A 12,493-nucleotide genomic window follows, 5' to 3' on the forward strand; every position below is an offset into this window, starting at 1 on the left:
GTTCACGCTTGAGTTTCAGTCATATGATGATGGAACACCCATCCCTCCAGCAGTGCACATTTTCCACCACCAACGTTCCCAATATCCCTCCCCCTCCCCCGCACCACCCTCCCCTGCCTCTTTGGCAGTTTCCCTCTTACTCTCTCCCTACTTATGGGTATTATAGTCTGCAATACAGATTACAAATAATAAGAGGTCATATGTTTGGTCCTTTACTTTTAGCACACATCTCCCATCCCAAGTGATCCCTCTGACCATCAATGATTTAGTAATCGCTTCTCTATTCCAGCTGCCTTCTCCCCCAGGTCATAAAACAGGCTTCCAACCATGGGACAATCAGACTGACCCTTGTGTCTACTGTCCTTAGGTGTCAGTCTCATACTACGATATTTTCTATTCCACAAATGAGTGCAATCATTCTATGAAGTCTGTCCCTCTCTTTCTGACTCATTTCACTTAGCATGACACTCTCCATGACCATCCATTTATAAGCAAATTTCATGACTTCATCTCTCCTAACAGCTGCATAGTATTCCATTGTGTAGATGTACCAAAGTTTCTTTAGCCAGTCATCTGTTCTCGGGCACTTGGGTTGTTTCCAGATTCTGGCTATTGTGAACAGTGCTGCAATGAACGTATAGGTGCAGATGTTATTTCTACTGTGCTTTTTTGCACCCTCAGAATATATTCCCAGAAGTGGTATTGCGGGGTCAAATGGGAGCTCAATTTCTAGTTTTCAAAGTGAATAATTTTAATCATAGAACAGAGAGACAGTTACATGGGCCAAGTATGTGGTGGGTTAGTCATGTCTTGCACGTGACTGACTATGGTCTGATCGCCAGCACCTGAGCACTGGCAGGAGTAATCCCTAAGTGCAGAGTCAGGAGTCAGCCCTGAACACCACTAGATATGGCCCCAAACTGAAAAAATTATTTAAAAATTTAGGGGAGACCTTGGGCACTTTAGTGATGAGGTAACTGTATACACCACAACCATGAATGTCAACACCATTGCAAACACACTATCCAAACTATAATACATTTCTAAAAGAAAACTTCAATATATATATTTTCTTTTTGGGTCACACCTGGCAATGCACAGGAGTTTCTCCTGGCTCTGCACTCAGGAATTACTCCTGGCGGTGCTCAGGGGACCATATGGGATGCTGGGATTCAAACCTGGGTTGGCCGAGTGCAAGGCAAATGCACTACTCACTGTGCTATCGCTCCAGCCCCTATATATATCTATTTCTTAAATGCATGTTTTAAACACATCTTGGAAGCATTAACACGTGGAAGGGATGAGTGGCAGGCAGTGCTAATAGTGACGTATCACTGTCACTGTCATCCCATTGCTCATCGATTTGCTCGAGCGGGCACCAGTAACCTCTCCACTGTGAGACTTCTTGTTATTGGTTTTGGCATATCAAATACACCACGGGTAGTTTGCCAGGCTCTGCTGTGCAGGCGAGATACTCTCATTAGCTTGCCGGGCTCTCCAAGAGGGGTGGAGGAATCGAACCCGGGCCGGCCACATGCAAGGCAAATGCCCTACCGCTGTGCTATTGCTCCAGCCCAGTAGTGACCTATCTATAAAAATATAGAATACAGACCTCAGAAGTAACGTGCCTGCCCTACAGAGATAAAACAAATTTCCTAAGCAAGTTTTTTGTGGATCAATATCCAAAAATATTCCTTTATGTTTATTTTTAGCTTCTGGCCACACGCATCAGTACTCAGAGTCACTTCCTTCAATGACTTAAAAACAGAGATTTTGAAAGCAGAGACATGGTCATCAACACCCTGTACCAAGTCTATGTTCCCCAAATTCCTGCCCCTGATCTTTCCAGTAGGGGGCATAAAATGGGATTTCTTTGCCTTTTTCCATTCATGACCCCTTTTCACCTGAGAAATTTTTATGGAACCCAAGTCTATCTGTAATTTTTTAAAAAGATATAAAAATCAAATAAGTAGAGCCAAAATGGTAGGGAGTTAAGGCACACTTGTCTGGCATTTGGTAGACCCTGGTCCAATCTCCAGCATCATGGTCCCCAAGCACAATCAAGTGTGGTCCAAAACCAAAATTAAATTAAAAAAAAAAACACTAATAATGAATCATTTATTTTGAAATAGAATTTTTAAAAGTTATCTGGGGAGCGGAGAGAGTATTTGCCTTACATGTGGCTGACCCAAGTTCAAGCATTACATATAGTCGCCTTAGCCCACTAGGAGTGATCCATGAGCACAGAGCCAAGACTAAGTCCTGAGTACCACTGAGAGTGCCCACCCACATATAATAAATATATAAAAATTAAAAGTTAAAGTTAATGGTATTCATATTCATATTCACCTGAACTCCTGGCCTACCAAATGGAAGAAGGCCAGGAGTCCAGGTGCCCGGCATGCCTGTGGTTGGCCCAGCCATGTTCAATTCCTGGAAACACACCCTAAGCAGCAGCAGGAGGGATCCCTGAGCACCCCTGGGTATGGCCCCAAAACCCAAGGGAGAAAAAGCTGACCCACAGGAGCAGAGCCAGGCCAGGAGCCCAGAGGAACCATCCAGGAGCGCCCCCCGTCTGCCTGGAGTGAACTCTGAGCACCAACCAAGAGTAGCCATAGCAGCCCAGGGTGTAACCCAAAAACAAACGAAAGTAAAGCATCAGCTAGGTCATACACTACAAGACACCTTCACACACAGTGTGCAGAAATGCTCCCAACACTGGGGCTGGAGCGACAGTACAGCGGGTAAGGCATTCGCCTTGCACGCGGCCGACCCGGGTTCGATTCCCAGCATCCCATATGGTCCCCCGAGCACCGCCAGGAGTAATTCCTGAGTGCAGAGCCAGGAGTAACCCCTGTGCCTCGCCAGGTATGACCCGATAAGCAAAAAAAAAAAAAAAGGAAAGAAAAGAAATGCTCCCAATGCTATGTTAGGAGAAAATCAAATGCCTGGCACAAGAACCTGACTGTGGATATTTTCGGATAACCATACTTCTTCCAGCAAGTGTGACTGAGAGAGTGACTATTCACACAAATGCACTTTAACTTGCCTGACCCAAAGGATGCATTAGACATCACCAACTGTTACGCCATCCCACTTCCCTTCAGCAGAAACTGACATATCACTCACCAGGGAAAGTCTCAAAAGAGGCAGGCATAAGCCTATTCAGATACCAGGCACCACACAGGACCCTCCAGCCACCAGAGGTTGACTTTTGAGAACAGAGCCAGGAACAGACTCTGTGAGGCATAACCCTCACGCCCACCCCAGAAACAGGTCCAGAGTTCAAACTCACCAGCTCTTTGCCAGATCTTGAAGAGAAGGCCACAAGACTCACGGGCACTAAACAGCACAAACTCCCAACATGGGATGCTATGATGCGCTCTACCCCTCCTATTCCTCACTGCTTCTAGCCCAATCTCACCTGTCTGGTACAGGACACCTGGGATCAAGGCGTGAATACAGGCAGAGAGTTAAATACCACACTTCCTCCTACTGTTTATTTCCTGCCTCTGGACAGCAGCCGGAGCCCTAACTCTAATGCCAGCTGGAAGCAGCTCTCTCTCCCGGCCTCAAGGTCCCACCTGCTCTCTCCGTCCATCCTCTGCAGTCCCTCAGCCTGGTGTATCAGTTCGCATTTTCCCACTCCTACTGGATATGCTAATAAACTCTACCTTCCTCTGAGTATGCAAAATTGAATTTACTTAAAATCTAATGCACTTTAACCAAAGCTGCCATCTGAGATTTACTTTTGAGAAAACAAGCAATTTTCCTCTACAAATGTCACAGTCCAAGGTGAGTACCTGTAAAATTTTTCTCCCTCCAGCTACCAGGAGACAGTACACATGTACGTGCCCAACCAGGTCTGACCTCCAGCGTACAGTACCCCCAGCCACACAGCTTCTGTGTTACTGGGTGGAGGCTGGAGGCCCCCAGACAACGCTGCGGCCTTTGCAGTTCCAGCGCCGCAAGCCCAAGCAGCACAGCGAGGAAGCTTATCGTCAAGGGAGATCCCTACGTCCCTGTGCGCCAGCTAGGAGAAGCTCATGGCCCCACCAGGGGAAAAAAAAAAGTTCCTCACCAAAGAGAAAACCAAGTGGGGCAGAAGTAGTAATGGGTGAGGATGGAGAAAGTAGGAGAGTGTGTGCCTACAAGCTCAAGGTCTTGAGCTCTGTACCCCAGGAGCCCTATTTTACAAAATATCTAAACTGATCTCTATTAGACGGCAGAACCTAGCAAGCTACCCAGGGCGTGTTCGATATGCCAAAAACAGTAACAGGAACGAATGGAGACGTTACTGGCGCCCGCTTGAGCAAATCAATGAGCAACAGGACAACAGTGATACAGTGATCTCTGTTAATCCAATGCTTCACGATGTATCTCTGAAGTTGCCAGTTTAATAATGCCAAGAACAGAGATGACTGACGATAAAAAAAAGCTTTTAACATTAAAAAAACTAAATTATAAACCAACTTGTCCTGGAATTTTGATCACAAAACTGATCCAAGGAATACTCCCCAGTAATCTGGTCCAACAGAACCACCGCTTTTCCTGATGGAAATAAATTTACTAGAATTGGAAAGATACTCAGAGATAAATCAGCAAAGTGATTTTCATTTTCAGATTTTCATTTTCAAAATGAGGGAAAAGACAGGGAAAAGCCACAAGATAACACACTTGACGGTCTAAGGACCAGCTGGGTAGCTGCCTGCTCTGCATGTGGCCCCCAGGTTCGATCCCCAGTGCCACACACAGTCACCCAAGCCCAGCCAGAAGTAATCCCTGGGTGCGGAGCCAGGAGTAAGCCCTCAGCAATGCAGGGTGCAGCTCCCCCCAGTAAGAAGTACACAGGCTTGGATGTCAATTATATCTCAATAAAAACAGAAGAATTTGAAGAAAACGGGGGTGCAGACCTGACTGCCTGTTAGATCAGCACAACACCGCTTTCGGAGAGTGTGAAGGGCTCGGTTCTGTTCCCCAAAAGCAGCTGTTACCTACAGAACTAGTACTGTGGTTTCAAACTATGGACCTAAGATTAAAAACCAGTGAGCTCGGGGGCCCAGGGCAGGAGCGGGGATGCTGTGGGGCAAGGAAGATGGCACAGAAGTGAAGGGGCACGCCTTACACTGCAGTAAGCTTTGCCGGCACTTGGTCCTAGAGCATCCGGGTGCAGCCCTGGAGGCCCCACATCATCAAGGGTGGCTCTCTAGGCCCCTGGACCACTGCCAGGTGTGGCCCCAAACCCAAAAAGAATCAAGAATTACTGGGAAGAGTGGCACTCGGGCCACACGCACTGAGCAGTCTGCAGGGCTATCCCTGTGCTCGGGGGACCACATGTGATGCAGCCTCGGCACTATCTCTACAGCCCATGAAAAACAATGTTTAACCGCAATGTTGGTTTTTGATTACTGCAAGACATAAAAACCTGCATCACTATATAGACACAACCTGCTTATGACCTAGTCAAAAATCCAAACTAGTTCTCACCCCCTTATTACTCTTTCAGTAATTAAGATTTAATATACTGAGGGGTGTGGGGTTAAGGGTTTGTTCATTGTAATGGATTGTTTTGGTGGGGGCTCCCGGACAGTACGCAGGAGGCTTGGCGGCCTCACCAGCAACCCTGGGCCAACCAGGCTGTCAGTTAACACAAGGCCAGACAAAGTGATGCTCTCCGAGCCAGCAGTGCTCGGGCCAGCAGCAGGCCACACCCATAACTGCATGTTTAGACTGACACCGTGATGGCTGGAGACCAGGGACTGAAGGGACTCTCAGCACCCTGTCAGCACAACTATGAAGCACCAGCCCACCGTCCTGCACGTGGTCCCCCGACTCAATCCCCAGACCACCCACAATGCCCATCACGGTGACTCCCGGCACCTCCAGGTAAGAACCCCCAAAAAAGTTAATCGATAAAAACTATTTTTTTTTTAAATTTTTTAGTCAAAGAATTTTACTGCAACAAATCAATTGCATTCTCCCTATTTTGGAGAGGGAGGCGTCTGGAAAAAGATTATCTAGCAAATCTGTGGCTAAGTAAAATCACAAGACTTGTGTGTCCTGAAAGCAACTAAATCTAACTTAAAAGAGATACCAGAGAAAGAATAGAGGTTTCCGCACCTACCCCGCACACATGCGACCCTGGGCAAATCCCCAGCACAGTGTACAGATCTGCAAGCACCGCCAGGGCCCACTCCTGAGAATCAGGACATGACCAGCCCATGGGGAACTACCAGCCGGGGCCCCAAAACCCAAAAGGAAAAAAGTCACCTATTAGTTCAAACCACTGTGAAGAAAGGTCTGGCTTCTTCTAAAGAATTATCCACCTCTACTTCATCACATTTAAGGGGAAAATACCACAACTTTAATCAGAAAACAGGGCAAGAAGACAACCAAAGAACAGCTTCATTTCAATCATACACTCTCCAAGGTCACAGACACCACGGAAAAGCCAAACACCAGGGCTGGGCCGGATCGACAGCACAGCAGGTGGGGCGTCTGACTTGCACAAAGTCAATCTGGGTTCGTCCCCAGGATCCCATATGGTCCTCCAAGCACTGCCAGGAGTGCCTAAGTGCAGAGCATGGAGTAAACCCAGAGCATCACTGCGTGTAGCGTAGAAAAATAAAATAAAAAGTTATACAAACAAAACTTCTATTTTTAAGACAATGCTTAAGGAGTTTTTACAATAAAGGGCTAGTTAGTACAAAGCTGGAATGAACATTCTGATTAACTAGGGATCCATGCTGTGTTCATGTGACCCTGAAAGCCTGGTCACGTTGGTGGAACTCTGGAGCTGGAAGTGGTACAGGAGACCCCAGACTGTGAACGCCACACACTGCCAAGCACAAGGAGTTCTAGACCAATTCCCAAACCTAGGCTCAGAGGGAAAAAATAATACAAAAGTAATTCAATTTAAACTAGTCAGAAGCCTGTGGCTGGTAAGAAAATGGAATAATGCATAATGTTATATGTTCAATCAACGATTTACAAGTACTCAACTCCATAATGAGGAATTTGCTTTGTGAAGGCCAGAGCACAGGTAGGGCACTTGTCTCGCATGCAGCTGAGTACTGCCAGGTGTGATCCCTGAGCACAGAGCCAGGAAGAAGCTCTAAGCACCACCAAGTGTGACCCCAAAACAAAAACAAAAACAAGATTTACTTTGCGAGATTACTCTCTACCTCTGCCTAACTCCAAATTTATTTAAAGTACATCTATTATCTAGCAAACCTAATGGCTAAGTAAAATGCTTCAATGGAATATACCACAAAGATGAGGTGTATAGTAAACACTGTTGCCCAAAAATAATTTACTTGAGTAAATTACCCCCTGTTTGGGGGAGAAGGTGCCTCCCAGGCGGTGCTCGGGGCCCAGCCGTACTCCATCATCCCAGCCAGTGTCCAAGGGTGTTGGGGTGCTGGGGCGATGCAGTGTAGAGGAACAGGGGGTCACAAGGTACTTGCACACCACCAGGGCTAAACTCAGCAATTCTCAGGAGGCATTGAGGTGGCAGATGAGCCCTAACCACTGTCCAGGACCCTCACTTACAAAATTATCTTTATGACAATCAAAACAAGGTTGCCAAATAAATCCCATATTTAAACTTATTTAAGCTTTTAACTTATTTATGAAGTAACCCTTCCCTAAGACTCTTTATTACAAAGCAATAGATTTCTGCAACTGTAAAAGCAAAATGTATGTTTTACACTTAATAAAATTACCCAAAACAGTCCATATTTCCCCCATTCTAATGATACTTTCTATTATCCAGTAACATACTTAGAGTTTTCTTATTTCCTTTACCTTTTTAATAAAATTTTAGGCCTGCTCTTTTGACAACCCCTAAAAAATAGTTGTGAAGAACCTAGTTGTCTCAGAACATCTTAAATGTTTAGACAGTTTTAAATCTAATACTACTTTCACATGTATAGGTCGAAAGTATATGTATCTATTTCAACTAAGGGAAAATGTCCTAATTGGCTATTTCAAACCAGATTTGACATTGTTTTTTAAATGATTATTGAATGCCTAAAATGAATCAAGAAAATGATGTTATTTCACTATAAATCCATGTGTCAAAGATGAAACTATGCATGGTCATAAGTTCTGAAAACATGTATGTTATGTTCTACAAATTCTTTTTTGGGTTTTTTGTTTTGTTTTTGCTTTGGGTCAGGTGTGTGCGAAGCAAGCTCCTTGCCCGCTCTATTATCACTCCAGTCCTTCAAGTAAATTTTCAACAATTGCCAAGGTAGTCCATTTCACAATGAAGTGATATTATTGTCTCTTTATAACAATAATTTAATGATCTGCAAGAAATGATACAACACTGGCCAAGAGTTAACTATAAACTATGTATTCAAAGAACCAAGTATTTGCTCCACAAATCTCCATTCTAACTGCCTCCCACAAGAACTCCAAGCTCTCCTACTTAACCATGTCTTTAGTTGGTGATGGGAGTCCCAAACGGACAGCGCTAGTCAGCAAGTGCTGCAAGAACTGTAACACTAAGGAAGGGTCTTCGGTCTATTGTGTAAGAACATTCCGAGAGCCCCCTCTGCAAAGGCACACGAGACTGATGTACAGAACTACAACTTCCACCGAACACATGCTAACAAAAGTTTCTAGAAAATACAAAAATCTCTGTATTAAGAGAAAAGGCAAAAGTTACTTCTCAGTGGCCTTCACATCTACTCTCCATTTTCTCTGTCTGCCATACAGGTCCAGGCCAACATGATTGCTGGTTGGGTTACTCCAACAAGTCTTCATGTCTCTGGATTTAGTGACACCCCACAAATATACCCACAAACCCAGCCACACTGGGTTATTACGAATAAGGATTACTTAATAGGAATAGTATCCGTATTAAAGACAATCACAGGGCTGGAGAGATCCCTCCATGAGCTGAGCCCAAACTCTGTAGAATGGAGGCCCAGGTTCAGTTCCTAGCACCCCATGGTCCCCTGATCACCACCGGGGTAACTCCCCAGCACAGAGCCAGGCACAGTCCCCTAGCACCACCCAGGTATGCCCTCCGTTCAAAAAAGAAAAAGAAAATCGCATCACCGTCTGCTCAAAGTTCTTCAAAAGCTTCCCAGCACTCAGGATAAAACTCCAAAGTCCTACACATCACTTGCTCCTATGTCACCAACTGCCCCCACTATTGCCGTCTCATCTTTAGCTGATGCACCTTTCACAACCTACCCATCACCCCAATAAACTTTCAGTTCCTCCCAAGTACAGTGCTCCAGCTGCAGCCCCTTCACTTGCCTACCCCCTCTGCACCTCCATTCTCTCCTACCCTTCCCAGCGGGTTAGGGTACTTGCTCCAGGCACTTCTCACTACACCCACCTCAATGGCATCTCTCCCACTGAGCCATTTCAACCCAATCACAGTCACTTTCTTTCTCTATACCCTTTGTTCCCAGGAGGCCAGTGTCCCCTTGTCCGCCAACAGATCGGAACCACCCAAGTATATGTTAGATGTATTCTATTAATGAACATACTGTGAATAGAGGCAGGAAATAAAGAATTCCATTTCTATACAATGGAAGGTAGGCAGCAATTTTATTACACTTTGGTATAAAGTACAAACTATATACCCCTGCAACTACAACCCTAGTCACCTTTAGCAAAAACATTATACATCTGATGGAACACTTTCCACAAAAATAACATTCCCTTTGTGCTACTTTCTACCATAGTCACAACTGCAGATCATAAAAGTGCAAGATTGAACACATTTTATTTAATGAAATAGTTGCCTGGAAGGTAAATATGGCATCAATGTAACTATTTCTCTGTGCCACTACCAAACTTTCAAACTTTCTCTGCTACTACTAAAACTCTGTGATAAGAAGCAATTATTTCCCTCAACTTCTGAATTTTTCAGTAAGGGGTCCACTCTTACTGAGGTCCCATGAACATGTTGCCAGGACAAAGATCTTTCATATATCCTGGACAGTTGTTTGGCTACTACTTTCTCCAAGCCACCATCTTTTCTCAAGTGAGTCAATAACATGTGGGGTTTGTGACACCAAACTTTTCCAGGGCAGGCTGATGTCATAAAAGTGATGGTACTGAGGATCTCTTCAGCTCCATCCTAAACTTGCTTCACGGAAGGGGCAAGTAAGCCATCCTTCTCCAAATCAATTTCCTCACCAATAATGGTTCCTACAGGAATTAATGTGCCTGAAAACATTCACAAAACAACCCAATTATTACTCAAGTCAAAAAGAGGGGAGAGGCATAAAGCCTAAAGTACTTTCACATTTTCAAAACTTTTAGTAATGCCAGAACTTCCACAAAATTTCTTCATCGTCTTTGGATCTAACATTTTACATAAATCTACATTAAAATTAACATTTTCATCTTTGTCTACGCTTCTAAAATCACATACATTTCTACTTAACCACCCCTAACACCTGGGAGAATAAAAAGATAAACAGTTCAATGCACCTTCTCCAAGATAATAAATATTCTCCAAGGAAATAAACATTTCCTCACTGCCTCTACGTAATACTACCTATATAGCTTTTGAAAATAAAACCGAAAGTGGGAAATAAAGACCTGTCAGAAAAGCTGGCCTGCCAAGTCGTGGGTCTCCCTGTGACAGGGCCGCAGGTGGGCCCGGGGCAGCCCTTGGTGTTACAAGGGGGATTCAGAACTGGAACTTAGGTGGGGAAGTTGACTTCTCACCCATTTTTTTTCACTCTTTACACTGCATGGCCAAGTAATATAGATTGGCCGCTATGGTTATTTTTACCTAATCTATCTAATTTTATCTATTATTTAAAAGTAAAGAGGGGGAGGAAATGATTGAGCCACTGGCTTTCCCTTTCGCAGGCCAAGCAAGCCAGGCTGACTTGAGACCTTTTTTATGATTATTATTTTCGGGCTTTTTTCCTCTCTCCTTTGACTGGGGCTGTTTTTATTTTTTGTGTTTTCTTTTTTGAGGGGGGATGGGGGGCTCTTTCTTGGAGCGGTTGACAAGGAAATTTCCCAGATGTTCTAAGCGCGTGCTCAATAAAAGACCTGGAGAACCCGACAAGTGGGCCGCGGCCTGGGTTCTGGGTTCGATTCCGAAGAGGGGGTGACGTGTAACAGCTTCCGAAACGCCGATGGGGCGCTGGGATATAATTTAGGAAGTGATGATGCAAGTCTCGGGGGGCAGGGGGAGGGGAGGGGAGCCGGGAGCGCCCCCGCCGCGCGGCCCGCCGGGCCTGCCCCTGCCCCTGCCCTGCCCCGCGCCCCCGCCGGCCCGGCCCGCGGCTGCCCCTGCCCCCCGCGCCCGGCCCGCGGCCTGCCCCTGCCCCGCGGCCTGCCCCTGCCCCGCGGCCCGGCCCGCGGCCCGCCCTGCCCCCCGCGGCCCCGCGGTCACTCACCCCCAGAAGCCGCAGGGGCAGCGCGGCGGCAGGCTGGGCGCTTTGCTGCGCTCGCTCCCGGCGTCCCCCATGGTCCCGGCGGCTCCCGGCGGGCGGCGGGTGGAGGCGGCGGCGCTCCCGGCGGGCGGCGGGGCGGAGGCGGCGGGGCCGAGTCCGGGCTCGGGATTCCAGGCCGGTCAGCTGGCGGCGGGCGGCACCACTGCGCGGGCGGGGGAGGCCGGGGAGGCCGGGCCGGAGCCGCCGCAGCCACCGCCGAGCGGGCGCCGGGGGCCGCGCTGACCGGACAATGGCCGCCCCGCCCGCCGCCCCCCGCGAGCCCGCGCGATGGTCTCGCCCCGCCGCGCTGGGCCCGCCCGCTCCGAGCCCTGGCGACGGGCCGCGCGCCGGCCCCCGCGTGGACGCGCCGGGCCGCGGGACCCGACCCCCCCGCCGGTGGTACGGCCCGGCCGCGCCTGCGCCTGCGCGGCACACCCGGAAGTGGGGGTCGGGGCCGCGCCCGCCCCCGCCGCGGGCCGCGCACCCCGGAGGGCGCTCGGCCGGGCTCGGCCCGCGCCGCCCCCGCCGGGAAGGCCCCCGACTCGGACCCAGGGCGCGCGTGCACCCGCGGCCCGGCGCGAGTCCCCGTGGCAGGGAGCACCCGGCCCGCACGCGCGAGGCGAGTGGTCCGCGCCGGGCATGCTGGGGTCTCTGCCCGCCGCCCAACTTCTGGAGGGCAAGTTCCACGTTTGCCCTCACAGCCTCACAGTGCGTTTGATGGGAAGGTGATAGTTGCAAAGATCGGAGCACTCAGCGCCGAGGCGCCCTTCGTGAGTGCTGCTGGGCGTCACGCCTCCTCTGGACCTCGTGCATTTCCACGAGAAACAGTCCTGTCCAGGGCTCAGGCTGCAGCAAGTGAGTTTGGGGGGAGGGTTCTTTTGGTTTTAGGTTAGGAGTTTATTTTGGGTTTTGATTTTGGTGTTTTTTTCTTTTTTGTCACACCCAGCTCCACACTGAGGGATCACTCAGGTGGGCCCCGGGACCAGAGCGGATGCCAGAGATTGAACCCAGGTGGGCTGAGTTCGAGACATGCCCTGCCCGCTATGCTGTTGCTCCAGCCCCTGGGCTAG

The 12,493-nt window shown here is 48.2% G+C and overlaps 1 protein-coding gene across 2 annotated transcripts in view; it reads right to left on the minus strand.

The window, feature by feature from the left end:
- ZFAND3 (zinc finger AN1-type containing 3) overlaps positions 1–11,586 on the minus strand; it is a 302,188-nt gene extending 290,602 nt beyond the window's left edge. Inside the window, exon 1 of one of the 2 annotated variants that reach the window (XM_055138548.1) lies at positions 11,388–11,586. In XM_055138548.1, the coding sequence (XP_054994523.1) occupies positions 11,388–11,458 (71 nt within the window). In that variant the 5' untranslated portion in view covers positions 11,459–11,586. The remainder of the gene's footprint in view (positions 1–11,387) is intronic. The other variant, XM_055138547.1, reaches the window with a different exon arrangement.
- Between the last annotated feature and the right edge of the window lie 907 nt (positions 11,587–12,493).

Source organism: Sorex araneus, chromosome 5 (genome assembly GCF_027595985.1).
Source record: "Sorex araneus isolate mSorAra2 chromosome 5, mSorAra2.pri, whole genome shotgun sequence".
Lineage (NCBI taxonomy): Eukaryota > Metazoa > Chordata > Mammalia > Eulipotyphla > Soricidae > Sorex > Sorex araneus.